Genomic DNA, 25,641 nt, shown 5'->3' with positions numbered 1-25,641 from the left:
CGCGAATTAACCGGTGGCTACAACAACAGCCCCACCGTTCATTGTAAACAATGATGCATGTAGTTACTGTGTGTTGTTGTAGCCACCGGTTAATTCGCGATTTTTGGTTTGTCGCGGCTCATGCGCGTGCTCGGCCAATCAGAGCAACGCGGAAGGGCATGTTGGCTGCCGAAAGTATTCACGTCGTCGGGACACATAGGGGGGAGCGCAGGGTGGGGGTGTGGTGTTGTGAGGGAGCACCAGTGTTTCAAAAGAGCCAGCTGCCGGCTGAGCCTCACAGGCTGTTTGCAAACTAAATCAGTCTGGTCACAAAAAAATCCTCTCAGGTCTGTTACAGCATGGGGGGAAGAAGGGATCAAGGGCGTGTTAGTCAACCCTTTAACACCTTTACCCAAGGATTCCGGAGCCATCAGGCGCTCTCTGGCTCTGGAGTCAGGAGAAGTGACACGTGGCGGGTACAGGTCTGACGTCGCTAGGGGAAACAATGGCTTGGGCATAACAAAAAATATAGTTTGTTTCCTGTTGGTTGTCAGTTAAGGCCATGGGTAGGTAGGGAATTTATTTAATTTAATTTTTTATTTTATTATTTCCCACGGCGACTATGGATAGGGAATTTCTTTATTTAATTAAAATGTTCACAACAACACGGATGCATGTACTCTGCCAGCATGTTTTTTTTTTTTAAACTTTGGCCATTTCCCTGGCTCTTTTATACGTTTATCGCATTTATACTTGGTCAAGTTCGACCGACAGAAGCAGGCTGAAAGGGTTCAGATGGGGGGGAAGACACTCTGGGAAAGGCACGGCTGCCGTCCGGGATTCGAACGCGCTCAGCCCCAGATCCGTGCGAGCACGGTTGTCCACGGCGCTGAAATAGCACTCGCGGTACGTGGTGAGCTACTGGAGCTCCCCACTCTGTCAGCATGTTTAATATCCATAATACTAAAGGTTTGACTAAGATTTCTATGAAACTTTATTCAATTTTATTTTTATTTTTTTTTAACTCGCACCTAAATCGGCAGGGTCGGTCGGCAACCGGAAACAAACAAAAAAAAATTTAGGCCTTGTTGCTATAGAATGCCAACTCCCATCAGATCTACTCCTAGTGCCGTTAAGACATAGATAATGTTCTTGTAATATGACACAATCTTATTATTGTCATTGTCATTATTGTCATTGTCAATGGGCCTCATTCAACAATACTCTCTTATTATTTTTCTTATATTCTTGCTTACCTGTCTGTTAACAATAAGAAAAGCCACCGCCACATTCATCAAGCCATTCTTAACGTCGAAATCTGTGCGTACCCAGGAGATTTGCATGCTGAATCCCACTCATTCCTAAACTCAAAAGCGTGTTCGCGCTAAATTCATTTGCATATTGACACGGCCACCATCTCCTTATAAGGCGAATGAGGCGGGTGTAAAACAGCCGAGTTTCGCCATCTGATTAATTATTTCAATCACTAAAATATTTAGCTATAAACTACAAAATCTATAAAATGTACCCTACTTGGGTAGAAGGCTTGATTAATCGACTAACTAGCAAAATAGGTTAGACCACCAAAATCGATGTTATTTAACTATATCTCCATTTATATTTAACTATAATTGTTTTAGAATTTTCCATTCACATACATGAAACTGTTAGCTTTAGCTTTAGCATGCTACACTTTTTAACTACTTCAACTCCTTGTCAAATATTTCAGAAATCATTTGGTGAGACATTTCACTTATTATTTGCTTTTTACACGACATCAAAGAGAGCCAACCATACAATCACACTGACACTAATAAATATGGATACATTGCCCAGCCCTAGGTTGCTATGACCAATAAACTTTCAAGACGGACTACGTTACTAACTCCTTCGACTTATTACCACAGGAAAGGAAATAACAATGTTGTCTAGACGCGCAGGATAACATGTTGGTAATACAAGTCCCCCAACAGTATATTTGAAAGAAAAAAAGGTTTCCCATAAGTTAATTTAGTTGTTAAGTGCTGTAAGGTTACAGAAACTGCTGCTGTTGCTGCTGCTTTCCATTCCTGTTTCTGAGGACCAATGTCTGCAGGTGTGATTGGTCCATTTGAAACCAGTCAACTTCAGTGGGTTTTTAGGGGAGAGAAACAAGACAGGAAGTGACCAAATACACGGAAGAGGCGGTACATGGAGATGTCTTTACCTCTTTTCTGCATGAAGGTGAACAGATCATCAAGGAACTCCTTTCTGTTGGGGTCACTGTCCAGTTCATACAGCTGAGGGGGGAGACAACACAGCGGTCGGTCAGAGATCTGAACCATATTGAAATGGAAAAAGAGAAGTGAGAAAATGCTCCAGAGAGAAAATGCTTCAACAATTGACTCAAATCTTTTTCTGAATTCCCATTCAGACAAAGTACAGTTCTAAAATGTGACTTTTTCTTTTTTTGAGATCAAATCTTTTTATTTTTCCTTTTTCTTTTACATGAAATGAAAAAACAAGACACCACACAATACAATACTAATAATAATAGACATGACTTCAAAGGACAATAATAACACTAACAATAACGACAGTAGAATCACAAAAATAATAAATACAGAACCTAAAAATAAAAAATAATCATATTACCACAGACACCACAAAAGACATTTCCTCCCCCACTCCCGCCCCCCCCCCCCCCCAGGACCCCCAGACCCCCCAGGACCAACACCCCGATCCCGCTCAGCCGCTATATGGTGGTCTTAACCTTCTTGGCCGCCGCGAGCCACAGCTCAATGCTGGCCTGTCCCACTCCAACCACACGAGCAGTCGAGATTTCCAAATAAATAACATCCAGCAATGTCAGGGACCAGTTAATTACTCTGAGTCTCTCTGGTTCTTTCCATCTCATTGCAATCAGCTTTTTGGCTGCTATAACACCTGCCAGAATAACAATTTTCTGTTGTATGGATGTTGGCAGTAAAGATATATCGTTTAGAAGTAATGTTGCTGCCGTGAGTGGAATTGATATATTACAGATGTTTGAGAGTTTAGTTGCTATAGATTTCCAAAAATGGGCTACTGGTGGGCAATCCCAGAACATATGCATATGCCGGTGGCTCTTAGAGAGCATGAAGTGCACCGGGATTCGGCCACCAGTGCTGTAGCATAGAGCTTCCTAGGTGTGAGATACGTCCTATGAATATAATTAAGATGTATTTGTTGGTGATTAGGGTTGCGCGAGGCTAATATAACTGTCCAAACGTCGTCCCAGTCAAACTCAGGGTCTAACCCTGGGATGTCCCCTCGCCAGACTGTATCTAATCTTAATTTTTTATATGTGAATTTGATTAAACGTGTATACAAAGCTGAGACAAACCCTCTTGTGGTTGTCCTGTCACCGATAAGCCCGACAAAAGGGTGTGGGTGCAACACCTTAGCCCACGGTACACTGTGGGCCCCGAGTGCCGACCTTAGTTGTAGGTAAAGGAAGACTGATTCGCCAGGTATATCATAAAACTCTTTTAGGTCCTGAAACGCTCTATGTTACGCATGCGGTTTATGTATGCGGTTTATGTATGGGGGTTTATGTATGGGGTTTATGTATGGGGTTTATGTATGGGGGTTTATGTATGGGGTTTATGTATGGGGGTTTATGTATGGGGTTTATGTATGGGGGTTTATGTATGGGGTTTATGTATGGGGTTTATGTATGGGGGTTTATGTATGGGGTTTATGTATGGGGTTTATGTATGGGGGTTTATGTATGGGGGTTTATGTATGGGGTTTATGTATGGGGGTTTATGTATGGGGGTTTATGTATGGGGGTTTATGTATGGGGTTTATGTATGGGGTTTATGTATGGGGTTTATGTATTGTACAGAAAAGGGAGACAAAAACACAAAACAGAACCAAACAAAATCCATGTCCCCACGTATCTGGATCTTTTGCCAAGCGGATATTCTCAGTCTCTGTTTAAAAAAAAAAAACTGATCCAGACGCAAACACATAAACGCGAGAGGCTTCCGGTATGAGAGCGGAAGCGTAACACGCATGCGGTGGAGCTCCTGGTCAAAAAAGTGAAAAAACGGATAAAAAAGGACCCGAAAAGTGATTAAAAATGAAAATGCAAACGAGAAGGAAGGAGGAAAAAACAATTGTGAAGGAGAGAGAAATGGAGGACTCACGGGAAGAGGAGAGTTTGATGGAACAGAGCCCCCGAAACGAGAGCGAGAAGGGTCAGGCGGAGGAAGGAGGAGGGTCGGCTGGGACAAGCACGGGAATGCCAGGATGGGCCGTGGTCATGCAGGCCGGGATATTGGAGACCATAACAGCGACGATAAAACTGAACACGGACACGATAAGGAACGATATTGGGAAGTTACGGGAGGAATTGAGGAAGGAACAGGAGGACTTCAGAGGTGAAATGAATACAGAACTCAAAAGGGTGGATGAGAAGATGGCGGAACAGGACAGAAACGTAAACGAGTTACAGACAAGAACGGCGCAAGCGGAGGAATGGAACACAGAGATACACGAGGTATTAACGTGTGCGATTCAACAACAAGAACAGATGGAGACAAAGCTATCGGACATGGAGGGGAGGTCACGGAGGAATAACATCAGAATATGGGGATTGAACGAAGGAGTCGAAGGGGAATCGGGGACCCAATATGTGGAAAAGCTTATCAAGGAACAACTGGAGGAGACGGGACTGGAAAAAATGGAGATACAGAGGGCCCACAGGGCGTTGGCTCCGAGACCGAAACCGGACAGACCTCCGAGGGCGGTGATTATTAACTTTCTGAGATTTGAGATTAAGGAATTGATACTCAGAACCGCGTGGACCAAGAAGATAGAAATCGAGGGGAAAAGACTGTCGTTTGATCACGATTACTCGACAGCGGTAGCAATAACACGCAGGTCCTACGCGGGACTGAAGAGAATTCTGAAAGAAAACGGAATGAAATTCCAATCACCCATGACCTCGCTAAGGATTCACTGGAAGGAAGGGACGGTGACGTACGCGACGGCGCGGGAGGCGGCGGAGGAGATGAGGCGACGGGGGATGCAGATGGCGGAGGACGGAGAAGGAAGGGGAAAGGAGGGCCAGACGCTGAGCCTGCAGCAGAGATTGGAGAAAGCACGCAGATGGACCAGAGTAGGAGATCGAAACCCGGGAGAGGAGGGAGGAGAGAGGAGAAGGCCGAGGTGAGACGTGACAGACCGAAGGCGGAGACAGACGAGGAGGCCAGAGACGGAGAAGGAGGAGAGAGGAGGCGGGAGGAGACGAACGGATGAGTACACGCACAAGAGATTGAAAAAAACTATCCAAATAGAGACAAAATATAGAAACTGAAATAACATATACATAAACACACATTCCCAGGTAGAGGCAGGATATAGGAGCGAACATAACTTATACATGGACACATAATACACATGCTGATGGAGGGAATAAATGGAAATATAATTAGGTAAAATAGACGGAACACAGAACATATTGAAACAAATACATACACACGCTGTGAGCAACACAGTTGGAAGGGATTAAGGGGATAAATGGACATCACATAGAAAATAGAGGGGAGGAAAAGAAAGTAAAAGGGGTACACAGAAGACACCACATACGTGTTTGGGAGGAAGGAGGGACATTGGAACATATGAGCCACACTGAGAGGGACCTAGGAAATGGGGGTCTTTGATCAGAATGAAGGACAGAGCGCTTTTGACCAGGAGCTCGACAGCAATAAAAACAGTAAGAAGGCTGGACAAATATGACGAGCGGTTGGGGGTAAGGGTTTCAAATCCCCAAGCCGTCAGGAAGGGGCCTCTCGCTAGGAGAGGAATTACCCCTCACCCACCAGCAGGGGACAGGGGGGGACACAGGGACCCCCCGAACGCCTTGGGAGCACTTTATGTAAAGTTTATGTTTTTTATTTATGTTAATCACTATATGTATTCGGTGAAGAGAGCGGAGGCTACAACCGGAGGGGGGAATGACTGTGACATGGTTAAAGGTATAACAATGATGTCGTTAAACGTTAATGGAATGAATAATACGATAAAGAGGGGCAAAGTGATGTTGAAGTGTAAAAAAAAGTGAGATGGAAGTGATTTTTTTGCAGGAGACACATTTGGTAGCACAGGATCATGAGAAACTGAAGAGATTTGGATATGAAAATGCATACTATAGTTCCTTTAAACGAAACCTGAGGAGAGGAGTAATCACGTTAATCAAAAACAGTCAAATTTGAATTGATCAAGGAAGTAAGAGACAAGGAGGGAAGATTTGTTCTGGTGAAGGGGAAAATGGAGGGCCAAATGGTTACGTTAGTGAATGTTTATGCACCCCCAGAGAGTGAGAGGGATTTATATGAGACCATTTTTGATATGATAGTGATGGAACTAGAAGGGATATTGATATGCGCAAGAGATTTTAATGTAGTACTGAATCACGACCTAGACACCACGAGTACTGGAAAAGGACGGACACAAATCAGTAGATATATGAATATACAGATGACGGAAATGGGAATTATAGATGTTTGGAGGGGGATGCACGCCATGGACAGGGAATACACACATTACTCACACCCGCACGTGACATATGCGAGAATAGACTACTTTTTGATGACGACGGGGGACAGTTACAGGGTACGGGAGAGCAGAATAGGAGTAGCGGACATATCGGATCACAGTGCCATATATCTGACAGTAGATCTAGAAGGGAGACGGAGGAACACGATCTGGAGACTAAATGTAGGAATATTAAATAACAAGGGGGTGGTGAGTCAGATCAAGGAGGAGATAGCCAGGTATAAGGAAGAAAATGACAACGGGGCGGTAGATCCAAACATTCTATGGGACACACTGAAGGTGGTGATAAGGGGGAAATTGATGGAGAAGACAGCAATGCTGAAGAAGGCCAGAACGGAGACATGTCATAATCTGATAGGGAAGCTGAAGAAGCTAGAGGGGAGACACCAGATATCAAAAGAACAGGAAACGCTCTGAGAAATCAAAGAAGTAAAGGCCAGGATAAATAGGGAATTATTGACGGAAATAGAAAAGAAAGCGAGGTACATGAAACAAACGTACTATGAAGGGGGACCAAAAGCGACCAGACTGTTGGCTAGGAGAATTAGGACGCAACAGAAGTTGAACACGATACACACAATAAGGGATACAAAGACTACTGAAATAGAGAGGACATTTAGAGAATACTATGAGAGACTATACACATAGCCAAAAGCAGCGGGAGAAGAGGAAATAGAAGCATATCTGGAGAAGCTAGAGTTACCATCGATAGGGAAAGAACAGAATGAAGAATTAAATAAAATAATTACGGAACGAGAACTGGAAGAGGCAATTAGTAGAGCTAAAAACAACAAATCTCCGGGGAGCGACGGATTCCCATCGGAATGCTACAAGACATTTAGAACGGAATTAGCACCCATGTTAGGGGCGGCGTTCAGACACACGATGGAAGAGGGCAAAATGCCCCCCTCGTGGAAGGAAGCCATAATCACCACGATACCGAAGGAAGGGAAGGATCGAGAATTATGTAGTAGTTTCAGACCTGTGTCCATACTCAACGTGGATTACAAGATGTATACATCGATAATATCAAAGAGATTTGAGACGTTTATGCCAGACATTATAGATGAAGATCAAACTGGATTTATTAAAGGGAGACAGACACAGGACAACGTGAGAAAGACATTACACATAGTAGAGGAGATACAAAAACAAGGTGGTAGCGCGGTACTGATTAGCCTAGATGCAGAAAAAGCATTCGACAGTGTGAGCTGGAAATTTTTATATAAAACATTGATGAGGTTCGGACTGAACGGGAGGGCGATGAAGATGATCAAGGCGCTATATCAAGAACCGACAGCGAGGGTTAAGGTGAATGGCAGCCTGACGGATAGAATCAGATTAGAGAGGGCTACCAGACAGGGATGTTGTCTCTCACCAACGCTCTTCGCCGTTTTCATAGAACCACTGGCGCAACTGATCAGACAGACCGAGGACATCAAGGGAGTAAGGATAAAGGGAACGGAATATAAACTAGGCCTATTTGCGGACGACGTGATAGTATACATGAGACAACCAGACAAGAGCTTCCCGGCACTGATGGATCTACTGAAGGAATATGGCCACTACTCAGGATACAAACTAAACGTGACAAAGACACAGACCTTAGCATGGAACTATACCCCAACGACGGAAATTAGGGAACAGTACGGGATAAGATGGGACATGGACAAGATTAAATACTTAGGGGTGAACATCACAAGAGGGGTGGGGAAACTGTTTGAGGCGAACTATACACAGATAAATCAGAACATCAAGAGAGACTTAGAGAGATGGACAGTAATGCCCTTGGACTTCAATTCAAGAATAGAGGTCATTAAAATGAACATACTATCAAGGTTACTGTACCTGTTCCAGTCACTACCGATACAAATACCACAGAATCAATTCAGGGAGTGGGACAGACTGATATCGAGGTTCATATGGGCGGGGAGAAGACCACGGGTCAGATATAAAACACTACAACTACCAAAGGAAGAGGGAGGGATGGCAGTACCCAGCCTACAAGATTATTATTATGCAGCGCAACTGAGAGCAGTGACGTGCTGGTGTAACGACAAATATGAGGCAAGATGGAAAGACATTGAAAAAGAAGGGGAGGGATACAAGGTACAAGCTCTGGTGGGAGATAGGGAACTGTTCAAAGAAAAAGAGGGACTGTTAGATCCTATCACCAAATGCACCTTGACCATATGGAACAGAGTAGTAAAAACACACAAATTAGAGAAGCAGTCAGGGGTTCTGAGATGGATAGCACATGACAAGAGATTCAAACCAGGGAGGCTGGACCATGGATTCAGAAGGTGGGAGAGGGGGGGGGGGGCAACAGCGATATGCAAAATGATAAGGAAGGGGGAAATGCAAACACTACAAAAATTAAAGGAGAAATTTGGACTAGAAAACAAGGACCACTTCAGATATCTACAGATTAGAGATTACTATAATAAAGAAATAAGAGGGGACAAGGAAGAAGAACAGAATGGAATAATTAGGATGATAGTAAGGGCATATGAAGGAGGGAAAGGAAGGGTAATATCAGCACTGTACCGGGCTATAATGACCAGCAAGGGACACACGACCGATTATATAAGGGAGAAATGGGAGAGAGAACTAGAGATAGGAATAACAGGGAAGGAATGGGGGAACATATGCGAGGTGCAACATTCAACAACAGGATCGAGGATATGGAAAGAGTTTGGATGGAAAAACATAATCAGATTCTTTATAACCCCAGAGCTGAAGGCAAAATATGCACCAACACAAAGAGCATGCTGGGGGGCGGTTAGGTGGCGTAGCAGAGATTGCGTTCGTCACCAACCCCGGAGCTGTGAGCTGGATTCGCCTGTTCGAATCCAGCTCACAGCTCCGGGGTTGTCACCAGCTTGGCTGGCCGTTCACACTAATACAATTGGCAGTATTAGAGGGTGGGAGAAGCTGGCGGGGTGGGTCCGGGTCGTTGTAAACAGCGACTCCTACAGTTCGGTCGGGGCGCCTGCTAAGCGCGGATGGGACCTGAGTGGGATAGTGTGATCCTTCCACACGCTACGCCCTCTCGGAGAATATCCGCGCTGCCAGGTGAAAAGAAGCGGTTGATTGGCTGGACGTGTGTCGGAGGAAGCACGTGATAGCCTCCACTCTCCCAGATGATCTGACTGTGGGGGGTAAGTGCGCTGCGACCAGGAAGGGGATTGGGAATTGGCATAACGACTAACATTGGGATGGGAGAAAATCGGAGGAAAATGGAGGAAAAAAAAAAAAAAAAAAAAAAAGGGCATGCTGGAGAATGTGTGGGAAGGAGGGGGCAAATCACACGCACATATTCTGGGGATGTCAGAAGCTGAAGGGGTATTGGGAGGAGATAGGGGAGGCAATGATCAGAATATTAGGATACGGGTTACCACAAACAGGACTGGTGCTTTACTTAGGAGACCTGACACACGAGGGAATACAAGGGGGGGACAAATATTTAATAAAGATAATGTTGATAGCGGCCAGAAAAGCAATAACAAGACTGTGGTACAAAGAAGACCCACCGACAATAGCACAATGGGTAGGAATAGTGGAGGAGATACAGGATATGGAGAGGATAACACACATGCTGAGGTTACAGGAAGAGAAATTTGGAGAAAGATGGGGAAAGTGGGAGGATTACAAGGGGAACGAAAACGACATCACAGAGGAAGAACCAAATGCATCACAAGAGGGCGAAGGGTAAAGGAGGAAAGAGGTTCAAGGAGGGTCTCTGAACCCATGTCACACACTTTTGACTTAGTTAGTATTTTCTGATTTTATTTTTCATTTTTTTGGGCATTACAATTGTATTAAATTTTTTGTACTTTATTATTTATGTCTGTTTAACAATGTTGTATTAATAATCAAGGAAGATGTGGTTTGTAAATGTGTGAATCAAAAGGCAAAGATAAATTTAGTATAAAAGAAATAGAAAGGGCGAAGGATAAGAGAAGAAGGAAATTCAAGGAGGGTCACTGGACCCATACCATACATATCTGCCTTAGTCAGTATCTAATCCTTTTGAGTAGGTATTAAATTTGTTTATACCTGTTCAAGGGCGGTATACAATCAGTCTTTGTATTAAGTGCCTGGAAAAACAACTGTAGTGGAAACATATAACCAACAATGCTATTCATGTAACCATTTATGTTCACTGCATTCTTTCATATTGTGTTATGGGATCCATTTTTGTGTAAGTGTTGTTTGTCTATAAATGTTAATAAAAATTTAAGTTTAAAAAAAAAAAACATAAACGCATATAAATTGCTCCAACAAGCATGCGGGCCAGTAGGTGGCGATAAGCGATGTACGAGCGGTCAGAACGACTGAGAAATTATAGGAATTGTCCATTGGTTCACCCAGCCCACTTGACCATTCCTAGCATTTCCATTGGCTATATTGACATACATAGAAGATGATAAATAGATAGATATAGCGGAGGATTATGCAGTCCAGAGGAAACAACCAATCTAGATATGTCACGATTCAATGCTTTACTTCTGCGCACTGGGCGACGGAGAGATACAATGTCAATGTTGAGATCACAATCTCCTAGCCTCTTTCGTGACTGTGATGCACAGAGTGAATCCACAGTCACTTGCTCCTCAATAGGAAACCAACCTAGATTTACCATGAAGGACTGGTTCTAACCGAACCGTTCGTTATACAAGAATCACAGAGACGTTTCAAAGGTACTCACAGTTGCACGAGGGTTTCGGACAGACATACGGGATGGTTTGAAATCTCGGCGTTGCTAATAAACATTTTAAATATTCTTTATAAACTGCTCAAAACGGCATTATTTCCGGCGTTGGGTGCATGATGCGCATGCGCTGTGATCACACCAGGCAGCCAACGCCGGAAATAATGCCGTTTTGAGCAGTATATAAAAAATATTTAAAATGTTTATTAGCAACGCCGAGCTTTCAAACCATCCCGTATCTCTGTCCGAAACCCTCGTGCAACTGTGAGTACATTTGACATTTCTCTGTGATACTTGTATAACGAACGGTTCGGTTAGAACCAGTCCTTCAGGGTAAATCTAGGTTGGTTTCCTATTGAGGAGCAAGTGACTGTGGATTCACTCGGTGCATCACAGTCACGAAAGGGGCTAACAATCTCCGGATTCTGAAACTAAATGGCGAGTCCTTATCACTACTGTTCACGTGTGGTGCCGTCGTCGCATATATAAGTAAGGATAGTTTGAATGACATTTCAGCACCAAGTCCACCGAAGTTATTATTACTTCAAAGCGCTACTGCCTATATGGATAAAACAAGGTGTAATAAGGATGTTTTAGGTGGTGGTAGTTTCTCTGTTAGGACATTATAGCTGAAATATATAGCCTAGCTAGCCTATAGTCGGTCTGATATATATTAGAGAAATAGTAAAGTAATATTCGCCAAACAATCTGACGGGCCAGATATTATTACGGCCCACCACAGTCTGAGCATGCGTAGTGAGCTGTGGCGTCATCGTTTATCTAGACTATGCGTTTACAGTGGCTGCACGGATCCACTGAACGGATATTTTGGAAAATCTTCACTTTAAAATGCGTTTAAGAAAATCTCCGTTTATGTCTCTGAAAACACCCTTTTACGTGTGGATAAAAGGCCCAATCGTGGAATAAAATGTGCGTTTGGCAAAAGATCCATATACGTGGGGACATGGCCGGAGATTTTCTTAAACGCATTTTGTGTATATATTTTCTGCCTCTTAAGCAGTACTGTATATTTGTATATCTTGTATATCATTCATGAATGTCTAGATGTAACAGCTACTGTATACTCCAGTGCCGACAGATTCAGCCATCAGACGCTGCTTGCGTGTAATAGGAGGGATGTATCTGTTATTTAGTTATACTGGACATTTTCATTTACATAAGTAGATTTCTCGTTTCTGTTTATTTATTAAGTTAATATAAACTGTGTTTCGAACGTTTTTGAGGTTGTTAAACACACGCTTTTGATTTATTTAAATGGCGAGTGGCGTTTTTTTCATCCGCTTATTTCTCGAGAGATATCATACAATGTCATGTTGAGACCTTGAGATCACAATATCGCGATTCCGAAACAAAATAAGGCAAGGCATTATCACAAACTGTAGCAAAGATATTTAATGTTTTGCTAAACATGTCTAGTTTTGCGCCCTGCTTCAGTTAAAAGCCAAATTGCATTCTAAATTCAGTTAATAGACTCACGACAGAAGAGGTCTGCACCTGATGCGCTCTGATGTTGCGGATAGTTGAGGATGTTGGCATCACGCGTGAGTGGTCCCAGAATGACCTAATAATAACTTAACATTATTAGTTGAATAGTTACTGTACAGGAATTACAGGAATCATTTGAATATGTGAGTTACGTGAATATAGCTTGCCCCGTGGACAGACATTCATACGCATTAACAGCTCGACATATTTGGTGTAGCACGACTCCCAGTCGACGTTCCCCTGTGTCTTGGTCGTCTTGTACTGTAGAGTTACACTCAGCAGCAACTCCACCTCGGCATCTGTCCATACAAAGGAATCACGTTTTGCTGTCTGTTTCGCCATAACTTATTTTTTTGAGAGGTTTTTCTGTCACTACAGGATTTCAATTTGTAGTTGCCGGCGCCAATGAAAATCAGCTCACTACGCATGTTCAGACTGTGGCGGGCGGCGGGCCGTAATAATATCTGGCCCGTCAGATTGTTTGGCGAATATTACTTTACTATTTCTCTAATATATATCAGACCGACTATGTCCTAACAGAGAAACTACCACCACCTAAAACATCCTTATTACACCTTGTTTTATCCATATAGGCAGTAGCGCTTTGAAGTAATAATAACTTCGGTGGACAGCGCCTGCATGCTGAAATGTCATTCAAAGTTAAACTATTATGAAATCCAGCCAGTGGTCTGATGGCCTGTGTTGTGGTAATTTGATGGCCTGTCTTGTGGTCATTATGTGGTCATTTGTTGGCCTGTGTTGTGGTCATTTGATGGCCTGTGTTGTGGTCATTATGTTGTCATTTGATGGCCCACTGGCTCAGAACCTAATGTGTTCCAGACCCCTTACCTTAACAAAGTGTTCCAGACCCCTTAGCAAAGTGTTCAAGACCCCTTACATTAGCTAAGTGTTCCAGACCCCTTACCTAAGCAAAGTGTTCCAGACCCCTTACCTTAGCAAAATCTCTGGAGGCCTCTCCTCGACCTCTAGCGCTGTCAGCATCGTCCGCCCAGGCAGCGTTCCCATTCTAAAACAGACAGGACACAGGGAAGACAAAGAAATCAGTACACACAAATACAAACTCAGACAAAGATCCACACACACACACACACACACACACACACACACACACACACACACACACACACACACACACACACACACACACACACACACACACACACACACACACACACACACACACACACACACACACACACACACACACACACACACACACACACACACACACACACACACACACACACACACACACACACACACACACACACACACACACACACACACACACACACACACACACACACACACACACACACACACACACACACACACACACACACACACACACACACACACTTCCAGTGCACTTATTTTCTTCCTGAAGTTGGGAGAGCAACCTCTGGAGTTATTGCGCCCCTGAGCTCCTGTGCCCCCCCCCCCCTTCTCAAACATCTTCATTTGACCTAAACCATCTGCATCTGGGCCTTCCCTTCCCTTACACCCCCCCCTTCTGACCCAGCTGGATACCAGGGCCCCCCATCCTTCAATCCAAACGCAGCTGCAGTAGGCGGCCAAGTTCATGGGGTGTTGCTGGCTGACAGACAAGGGGGGCTGGTCAGTAACCCCCCCAGGCCCCCACACACAACACACGCAAACAGGAGCCGATCAGAAACAGGGGGGGGGGGGGGGGTTGGTCAAACGGCCTCACAGGACGGAAGGGAAGGAAAATAGGGGAGGGAAAAAGGGGTTGCACGGTATGCACCGAACAGGAATGTCTCCTAAAAAGACAAAACCTATAAAAGCATCAGGAATCAAAACAGGATCCGTTTGGAGGGGGATGTTAATAGCCGCAGCACCAGGATCTGGTTTCAGTTGGAGGGGCTCATTGGTCAGCTACGTACAACGGCGGACCCTGAAACAAGAGTCAGGGGGGCAAAGGTTGTCGAGGCCCCCATCATCACCACCCCCCCTGCACCCCTCCGCCTCTGAGAGCAAATCACCCTCTCACTCTCTCCTTCTCCCTGCTCTTAGGTGACTAGTGTGGCTGACGACATTAACAGCTTCCTAGGACATTATCGTAGCGACAAGGAGGGATTGACAGTTGGTATCGGCCAATATGGGGCTTAAAAGTCACAATGGGGAATCAATTTCATTGTATTTTTACAGCTGATATTTGGCTGATTGGCCTTTTCCTGGCAATGCATTGCTTAAAGACACAGACCAAGTACGTTTTCCCGATCATTTGGGAATGAGAATTGTGTAGACCCAACCAGTGAATTACGTTCTCATTCCACTTGCATGTGGTTGAGTCTATATGGTCCCCATGACATCCGCAAAGTAACAACAGAATAAACGACAAACAGGCTAAATCAGTTAATTTCTTTGATTGACATGGCTGTGGTATTTCTTTCTTAATGGCGAGTGATGTAACCAATACAATTGAGTGCGTGAAGATAAGCACGTCTGAAGGGCTAATAACCCAAAGGATTGTTTTGTAACTGACCTGCATTTGTATTAAAACCCCTCAACAGTCTGTGTTGGAATCAATCGGCAAAAACAATTAATAATAATAATAAAAAAGCCTAATAGTGCATCCCTAATCAACAACACGACAAAACTCAACAGTTGACCAATCACCAGGCGACATGTTACATTTCAGAATGTTAAGTAAATATCTACATCTCCAGCTGGCGCCCCTTATCAAAAACACATTTAACCAGCACCAATGTCCTTTATCTGTGCAATATAGATTACGACGGGAGAATCGTCATGGCAAACGCACGGTGCATCATTCATAGGCGTCTTATTGACCCTTGCACACTGTTCCATTACTCTTTGTTAACCTTTAACCATCACAAAGGATCATAGCGGGAGATAGTTCACACCATGACATCTAGGTAGAATCTCACAGGCTCGCCACGGAACACTTGAGCTATCTGTACCTCTTAATAAAAATATGGTAGATTCTCTCTCGCTCTCTCTCTCCGAGGTCATCAGCATCATGCCATTGACAGTAACTGAATAATAGAGAGACACACTCCATCATTCCTCACTGGTAATTAGGTCAAATGGCTGTGTGTACTCTATGACAATCTTCCAACGCAACGGAATACATACTGCTGCTTATGGATTTCTGATCATTAATCACTGCCATGTGTGTGGCTTAAGTAAGGCGCGCGCGCGCGAGAGAGAGCGAGCGAGAGCGAGAGCGAGAGAGAGAGAGAGAGAGAGAGAGAGAGAGAGAGAGAGAGAGAGAGAGAGAGAGAGAGAGAGAGAGAGAGAGAGAGAGAGAGAGAGAGAGATCTAAATTTCCAACCGGTCCTCTCTTCTGTTGCACTGACAGTGAGCAGTGACTGTCAGGTTATTGGCCTCAATTTGTAAGTGGAACACACACACACACACACACACACACACACACACACACACACACACAAAACACACACAGCTACCCAAGGGACACTCTGTGCTGCCTAGTGAGAGAGTGCGGGGGTCAAGGTGTGTCTGACATCACAGAGAGCAAAGGTCTGTGTGACAGAGAGGCACGGCACAGTGACAGACTCGGGGGCCAGCGAGCCGGCCCACCTGCCCCTTGACCCCCAGCCCTGTCTGCTACTGCCTCCCATTCAGGGCTCAGGACTAACTTTCTTTCACCATCTTCCCGGGGGGACCATCCCAAAATACAATTTAAACTGCTTTGAAATTAATGTGGACCATCCCAAATTCTCAATTGCTACTGGCCAGACCTGGTCTGGAGAAATGCACACTATAATAATAATAATTACTAAACTCCAACCCACACAGCAGACCAAAACAAAAAGTAAACAAAGCATAACACCAAGCATGGCTCTTTTATATAGAGGTCGCTGTTTGATGGCATTACAGATTATACCTCTATAGGGAGGTGTAGTGGTTACGTCATTGCTGTTTCCCTTGCAATGTATTTCCAATGGACATTTCTAAATCTTCTCATTTAAAACAAATAAAGCATGAACATTGGCATGGTGTACCTTTCTGTGTGTATTCATCCACAATCTATAGCTCGACATGAAACGTTTTTGTTCTCGTTCACTGAGGAACTACACAATGGCTGTGACGTGTGTTAGGCGACAGCACTGAACGACAGGCGTTCTACTGGTAAGTGTAGTTCTTTTTCAACTACAAATTAAACAACCTTATAACTAACTTTATTTCAACCAAAAATGCTTAAAACAATAATGTTGGTGATAGAAGGGAACTTATTTTGTGCAAAAATGGAAAGCGTGCCTATGTTCATGAGGCAGAATTATTACAATAGCCGATCATACATTTTCCCAATGATAAATCCCTATACGAGTGGACCGCGCAGGAAACTAACGTGACGTCAGACTACACCTCCCTAATATATACCTCTCTGCTTCTGTAGCTCTGTACCAAGTCTGACTGTCTGGTCTTATTTCACAGTGTGTGTTAGTAGGCCCATCAGAGACCTACATGTACAGTAACTAGGCCTATGTGCACAAGCACAGAAAATGTGAGGTTTTTCATAATATGTGACCTTTAAAATCATTCAAAGTGACCTTTAACATAAATAATAATAATATAATAATAATAATAATAAAGATTAGATTAGAGACCAGACTAGAGGTAAATCAGTCACACCACACAAACAAAGGACTCTCGCAAAGCGAAGCAAAACGGATGAACCACTAGGAGTGTCACTTTCTACTTGTTCCAAGTAATTCAAACTTTTATGCAATCAGAATCCAAAATAATTATTGTCGTGGGTTTGGAAAGTTGTAACTGCTAGAGGAAGAAAGAGAGAGCTAGCGCTACTATTACAATGATGAATGCACTTGTTTTTACAGTCTAGTATGGAATGTACCCATTCCTACAAAATAAATTGGAAATGGTGGACATAGCTCCTGCAGCAACTTCCGTGCCCATATGATGAATGAACTCAGTCCCAGTCTGCAGTCCCCACCTCTGCAAGAGATACAGACATGCAGCGAGAGTGCACAGGGAGCAAGACGCCGGAATATTTGCGCCCAAACTTGTCCCAAAATGTATTTACATCTTCCCCGATCCCATGTTTATCAGCCCGGGATGACAGAACATCTCCTGCTCTCATCCTATTCTGCTCCACTCTCCTGCTGGTGGACTCAGAGGATTCCCTTCTCACTGGTCTTAGCGCAAATAAGCTCACTATCGGCTTATGGGAAAAACCTCAACACACAAAAAAAAAACACAAAACACATCAACTACGGCCAATGAAACTACCGCCCGTGTGGCAGACATGTTAGTTGGCTCTAGAGTGGGGGACGCTGGTCAGTTAAGGAATGTTAACACTATGTTGCTAACACTAAGTGCAGAATCTCCTGGCCTCTTTGCAGCCACCGACCGTTTTTGTTTTTTGTGTTTTTTTCCAGATCCGTCATGATCTCCGCCCCCTTCATCAGCACTCCACCCAGAGTTTTAAAAAGACACCAAAGAAACGACAGCAGCTTTTAAAGTTCCCACACCCTAGATACATCATGACAGGGTGAAGGGGGTTGGTCAGCAATCTACAAGTGTTGTGTGACATTTCATGTATGTACGTGTATGTAGTACAGCAGCAGTCCTCGTCCCTGCGTCTGTCCCCTCCTGCAGCATAATGCTGTTAGCAGGTTTACTGGCCATGCGGTGGGGGCGGGCTAATCACATTATGGCCATACGTGACCGACTGGCGCAGGGCCAAATAAGGGATGAGAACCAAGCAGTCGATCAGCAGTGTGCTAGTAGTGGGTCATCATCACCATTGGGTCTCAGCCCTGTGACACAAAAACACTGGCCTCTACTCTAGATCGTGGTTCTCAACCACTTTGACACAGTGTGTGACCCCTAAAAACAGAGACAGAATGGTGAATCTAAGAACGATTATTAGTTCCCCTTTCCAGGCCATTACACTTGATTAATCATTGGGAGGAGGTTGGGCTTTTAGATTAGATTAAATACAATTCTAAATGTATTGTCATTATACAGCACAAAGTACGGTACAACGAAAAATAAGATTGGCATCCAACCAGAGTGGAAATGTAACAGTAAAGTGCCATAGTAATATATAATTATATATATACAAAATAATACTGGGTGTAGTGCTAATCAGATGTATGTAACTAGTAAGAGTAGGTAGGGGATATACAGATATAGTATCTATATATACCCCCCCTAAAGGTGTCCCGATCCCCGGGTTGAGAACTGCTGCTTAAAATGAGTGGTCCTTCGTGGGGGTTGCAGATAATCCCCAGCGAAATGAGGAGGTGTTTACATTTACTGGTATTTCATTTACTAGAAGTTAGCATGTAAAAAAAACTAAAACAGGTTGTAGCTTTCTCAAGTTCTAGCATTCAGAGAACCATCTTATGAATGCACATCTCATCTCAGGTGGGGGTCTTTGGCCTATTATGAATCTATCTGGGGTCCTTGATATTAAACATGTAAAACACTTTCTCTCTCTACAGTAGCTCGAGGCTTTGTGCATATAAAGGTGAAACGGCCTGTGTATGTTGACAATAAATCTGCATAAAACAGCGAGACTAATAACCGCCGTGCACTGCAGCCTGTAACATGTTTACATTCTTTGCATATCCTTCCATCTGCATTCAACAAACCTCCCGAGACATGCTCCCATCCTACTTGAATGACTACACATACCTGAGGGGGCAATTCAACACAGCCATTAAAAGGAGATGTTTGGAGTAAAGCCACCATTTTGGTGAGGCCAGGCGAGCTGGAACAGGAAGGGTTAATGGCGGCTGTTCTGAAGGGGTGGGTGGGGGGGTGGAATTGATTGCCCAGGATGTTGACAGCACTTCTCCAATATGATAGCGGGGGCCGTTATTAGATGAAGAGGCTCGTCCCTTAATAAAAGCACCATGTGATTTGCCTTCAGTCTTCCAGTCGGGGGAGGGGATGGGGTTGGGTAGATTACATGTAGCAGCAGTAGCAGCTAGAGAGACATTATAGGTTCCCTTTTTGAAACACCTCAGAAAGACCAACTGGCTCCTGCAATTTTACATGAAGGCTCTAAAGCAGGTCAGCCTATATGGTGCATAGTATAATCAGCCAACAGCCTACCGAAGTAGGTCATTTTCATACTGTAAACAACCTGTACATAAGTGGCTCCCTGGCTTGTCTGAAACGTATTGCCGGCTACGCCCAACAGTTGTTGTTTGCAGAGTGGCATATGATCCTATGGACAAGGGGTTAATCAACAGTGGCACGTGTCTCAGCCATATTAGAGCCGTTGTTAGCCTCGAGCTATGCTCCTATTAACCCCTTGGTACTGCACTGCTAGCTACTGCTCCCTCTGTCCACTCTGCGTCTCCCTGCTACAGTCTCCATCCCCTGGGCCAGCATAGCCATTGAACAGAGGCCCAATCAATAGCCCTGGATGTGCAAACATAGGGGAGGTCCCCAGCCCCCTCCGGACGCAATCTCACAGCACACGTCAATACTCATCATCCTCAGACATCTACTGGCACGGCCGCAGAAACTGAGATGAGAGCCAAATCATAGGTCTCAGTGTGACCTACGTTAACCCCCACCACCTTCAACAGGAGCCCCAAAACTTAGACCAACAGAAAGGGTTTCTACGAGGATTCCTGACTGGTAGGCTTGACATCGATGCCTTTTTCACACATCGATGATCAGGAAATTTTCCCAATGATTATTGATGCCAATTTTCAAATGCAAACGGCAACTTTAGTGTAGCCACAATCCACAATGACTGGAAAAACATCAAAGATGTAGGTTTTAATGTTCTTTTAAAAAATTGATAAGTCAAGCATTTATTGAGAAAATAATTAGATCAATTATCGATATATATCAACATTTGATGACATCCCCACCGGTTCGAGAAGAAACATCAATCAATCGCCTATCAATAGAAAAAGAAAACAGGTTATGGGGCTAGTGTCAGTGAAGAGCCACACCCATCCTCAACGGGGGAAAAACTAAACAAAAAACATAATGTATACAAACAATATCCCTATGGTAACTAACCCCCGACAATGAATCATGGTAAAAAAAATGCCATTGTGTTTTCAGCGTGAGCTGTGCCAGAGCAGACATTGTACTGTAGGTAACTTTACTTAAAATAATACAACTACATTCCAGCACACACCAGTAAACTGCGTGATAATAGGAGAGCACTTCCCCAACCTTACACCACCACTCCTCCTTAAATCGCACTCTACAGATAATCTTTTTTAGTCAAATTGTGGGCTGTCAAAACAGTTGGCTGAGGTAAATCAGACTCGGGAGGTAATTTAATCACAGTTGGGGAATGCCACAAGACTTAGCGTTAGCGGTACCAACAGAAATCTGGATTACAGCCAATGTTAGTGATACATGAGAAACACTGGCATACATAGTTAGATGTGATAGTATTGGGACAGAGATGTCGGTGGTTTTTCCCCTCTGTGCTGATCAACTTCGTATTTCAAATCAAATGACACTATGCGTGCGGTCAAAGTTTAGAATGTCTCTACATTCATTTGCTTTTTTGAACTTTATTTATTTTTCATTATTGAACTGTAGCCCTAATGTGTCATGTGACAAGTCAGCTCAAGTATTTGGACAAATGACTTGTTGTTGGGTGTTTCAAAATGGCCCATTGCTATAATTCTTTACACTTGTCACTCCGACATCATTTGTAGACAGTAGACAGTATTGAGGGGTTTTGAACAACATTTGCCTTTGAATTTTTTTTTGTCATCAAAGCAAAATACACCCAAACAGAATAAATCAAGCACAGTATAAGGGATGCGTCGTTGACTTGATGAAGGCATTCAAATCCAGTCCCTAAGGTTTTAAAGAAAGACATATAAACCACCACCTCTCCCGTGACGTGAGGTAAGTGAAAAAGTATACAGAAAGGTGCAATAATTGAAGTGACATTTTCCCATCCAATTTTACTATGGAAGTCAATAGACTGATGGAGATGGAGTGTATTTTCACATAGTAGTGGGAGGGTAAACAGCTATTCAAATTGAATGCTGCTCCTCTCAATTTCTCAAAATAATTTAAAGGAACAAAATAATAACTTTACTTTGTACAGCACCACGTAGCAGGTGGGAATAGTGGGCTCAGATTAAAACACATTAACTGCCACGGAGTTTGATCATCTCTTATACCATTCTCTGCCAGCACTGTAAGTCTATGGAGATGTTCACCTTCTTTGCAGGACTATAACTTTTTAAATTGTATTGCTAAATTGACATTACTATGGCCCATTCAACATCGATTATCTATCGTTCAGGATGTAGGAACGTTTAACTTTTTCATTCACACATTCATACGAAAATACCGTCTAGAGTATAAATATGTTTTTATCGTTTTCTGCAGTATTTCATAGAACGTGAGATATAGGCATAAATGCATATATAGATTATCAAATGCAGTTTGTTACGATCCACGCTATATTAAAAATTTCAACTGTACATGGTCCTAAACGTTATGACTGATCATGCGCGGGTGAACGGGGGGGGGGGTCGTTTATAATTCCGTGATCGTCGTTAAATGCTTTATGTAGTATGGGTGATATATAGATCAGAGCAGTTTGTATGGATAATAATAAACACTCACGCTACAAATGACGTCAGCCTCCTCTTACCGTTGGGCGATGAGACTGGAGCAAAAAGATCCCAGTTATTTGATGGGGATCGAGTAGATCCATTTCCGGTTTGTATAATACTAATACACGCCCAAATCATGTCGATTATTGAGTTATGGCAGCGATCCATATCCACGGTGTGTGGCTAGAGTCCCGCGATGATATGCGAGTGGCCAGACGGATTTAGGAGACACACCAATATCCAATCGGCCATTTCCGGTTTGGCAACTCGCCGATCATCCACCAGGGGGCAGTATTGAAGCGTTGCAGAGTTGTGCCGAGTCCCACTGCATCAGACCAGGCTCCGTGAGGGAAATATGAATACCATGGCGAAAATATGAAATATGATCACAATAACGTCGTACGCTGTGGATTGGCAGAATTCGCATGAACTTGAAACACGTCGTACAACGTGATTGGCGGGGAATGTGTTAAAGACAACTATCGCTGGTCCTCTGCCACAGCTGGTCTATTTTTCTCTCTCACAGCCAATCTGTGCTCTCAGCATGCTTAGAAAAACTAACATAGCAGGGGGTTGCAATTTTTTATCCAAATCAAATTGGATCTGGGCTTGATCTCTCTGCGGGACACTGGTGGAATAGTTTATAGTGGCTCTTGGAGCGAGCGGATGGCCCACGCTGTCCTCTAACCTCTGACCGAACGTTGTTGCTAACAACACAAAGGCTCTCATCCACACGCAAGAAAAACGGTGAGTAAATCTTTATGCCACTCGGAACATATGGTGGAATTCCACTTCTCACAAACACATCAGCACGATTCTCCGCACTCTTTAGAGTTACGACGAAGCATACAAAAATAAAAAATAAAAAATTGCTCATATATCACAACAGAGAATGGACAGAGAGTGGGACCTAGGGGGGTTGGTGAGGGCCGTCTGCTTGCTCGCCGCTACTGGGTGTCCGGTCATGTTGGACGTTGTCTCCGCTCTCGTGGACCAGACACAGTGGCGGGGACAGGGGGCTAAACGTCCAGGGGCCTGAGCATGTCACTACCTGCCCCGTCATCCACTCTGCACCTTTTTCAAACAGGCGTATGAAAGGTAGGCCCCCGGGCTACGCTACGCCACCCCTCCCTCCATTAATCACTCCAATTACAGAGCACAGAGAGAGACAGAGAGAGAGAGAGAGAGAGAGAAACAGAGAGAGAGAGACAGAGAGAGAGAGACAGAGAAAGAGAGACCTCGAGGAGGGAAACGAGGGACAAACTTAACCACACGCTGACCAACCAGCTCTTTCACCCCCTCCCGCGAGCAGACTCTCAAGATCAAGATGACAAGAGGCCCTAGAGGTCTAGAGAGAAGGAGAGAAAAGGGGGTGGATCTGCATTATGTAGCTCCTAGGTAAACACGTCTGTTGGTGACTGGCAAGTCTGGTTCACCAAATAAAACTGACTGCATTTGTTCAGCTCCAGCCTTTTCACCAAGACACCACATTCCACAGGCAGAGGCCCCATCCCCCCAACACGCTGGCTGGCCCCCTTTCCCCTGCCTCACGCAAATGCAACGTTTACAGGCTGGCGGGGGCCAGAGGTTCACACTCATTGGTTCAAAGACCCTTTCAGGGCCCGAGCAAACAGTTTAGTGAGGCACATCTGTGGCACTTCATACAGTACTCCACGAGTTAACCCCTTCGGAGCCTTTCCGAGCACATGAGAAAAACAGACCACGGAAAGGGCCCACTTTCCCCTAACCAAAAGTATGCACCGACTCACATGTGGGGCCCCCAGTAACACCCCCACCCGCCCCCCGACATATAATTTGATTTGAAGCTATTAGTTTTGCTCTCTGAAGTGTACAGTAACAGATCTTAAATACTTTCACAATAATGTGACAGGCTTCAGACGGAGACAATAGGCTACAGTTGAATCAAGACACAAAGGGCAAAGAGGGCTTCTTTTAAGAGATTAAAGATGCATACGTTTGTAGATTAAAATCACATTTTGTCCGATGTCTCTTTAAAATCAAGGTCGATTCGAGCAAAGGCTGTAGTGCTTTTTTCTTCTTTCTTTTTTTTCAGGTCAAAGGAGCTATTAGCCCTTTCTCCTGGGTTAAAAGCTTGGGCTAAAAATACCTTGCATATCTCACATCTTTCAAAGCCCAAAGCACCCACTTCACCAGCATGCTAATGGCGGCTGTGGAAATCGCACAGCCCTGATAAGGCTTTTATACACATCGGCATTATACTAAAAGCCTGAGGAACCCAATACACACACATATCAACAAAAGCCTTCCCCGCTATTAAGTCACATCAAATCTAATTACATATGAAATTACGTGAGTTCACCGACGCCTGCAGTCAAGACGAGAAAAGGACATCTTTGTCTCATGCGTGTGAGGGGGGTGGAGGGGGTGTGTGGTATATAAGTCAGTGCCTCATTCTAAGCGTCCTTCCCATCACAAGAGAAACAGTGTTATGACTATCCCCTCCAAGTCCCAAGTATCAAATGTTCAACCCATAAGCACAATTCACAGCTTTCTGTAGGGCCTAATCGATGCAGACTGATTCCCCCCCGCTCGGTGACGGGAGTATCTGTTTCCTCTCAGCTCCTGTTAAGTGTGCGGGGGCATTCCACCTCTTTGACAGGCCCCGGGACCCCCTGGGACCTCAGGCCCGTGCTCCCAGTACGGGTATTGGGCTGCAGCCACCTTTGCTCGTGGATGGGCCACGGCCCGTCACGCATCTGGACCACATCTCCAGGGACGGGCGAGAGAGCGGGGAGTCCGGGCTCCCCCCTCTCTACAGCTCTATTGGGACTTTCCACCCGTACATCATCTATGTACCACCCCCCAAAGAAAGTATCACCGGTATTATCCAGTTTAACCCTTTCACTACCACACTACCAAATGGTTAACCCTTTCACTGCGACAATACGGAAGGTTAACCCCTTCACTGCCACACGACAAATGGTTAACCCTTTCACTGCCACACTACAGACGGTTAACTACACTACACTACAAAGGGTTAAGAGGTCATCCGCGTGGCATGCGAATACGCAGTGTGGAGCATTTATTGGGGCCCACTTGGAAATGCTGGACGTCTTACGCCCTCTTTATGTCAACATTCCGGATGGGCCGGTTTAAGAGGAGTTTCTTCTAAATAAGGAAATGGCATATTTGAAAGGCAAAGCATTCAGCGTAAACAAACCAGATATTTACATCGCTGAAAGGCCAAAGGAAACAAGT

At 44.3% G+C, this 25,641-nt stretch overlaps 1 protein-coding gene across 1 annotated transcript in view; it reads right to left on the bottom strand.

The window, feature by feature from the left end:
- The window catches only part of LOC311247096 (AT-rich interactive domain-containing protein 3B), a gene marked incomplete at its 3' end in the record, with an annotated part of 129,297 nt that overhangs the window by 62,700 nt on the left and 40,956 nt on the right, over positions 1 to 25,641 (bottom strand). The window contains exons 3-4 of the mRNA XM_084337407.1: positions 13,737 to 13,811; positions 2,186 to 2,258 (exon numbers count right to left, since the gene is read on the bottom strand). Of these exons, the coding sequence (XP_084193533.1) occupies positions 2,186 to 2,258; positions 13,737 to 13,811 (148 nt within the window). The remainder of the gene's footprint in view (positions 1 to 2,185; positions 2,259 to 13,736; positions 13,812 to 25,641) is intronic.

Source organism: Notolepis coatsorum (assembly GCF_963971535.1).
Source record: "Notolepis coatsorum genome assembly, chromosome: 20".
NCBI classification, from domain to species: Eukaryota; Metazoa; Chordata; class Actinopteri; order Aulopiformes; family Paralepididae; genus Notolepis; species Notolepis coatsorum.
The sequence above is the reverse complement of the archived record's forward strand: the minus strand, read 5'-3'. Positions and strand labels throughout refer to the sequence as shown.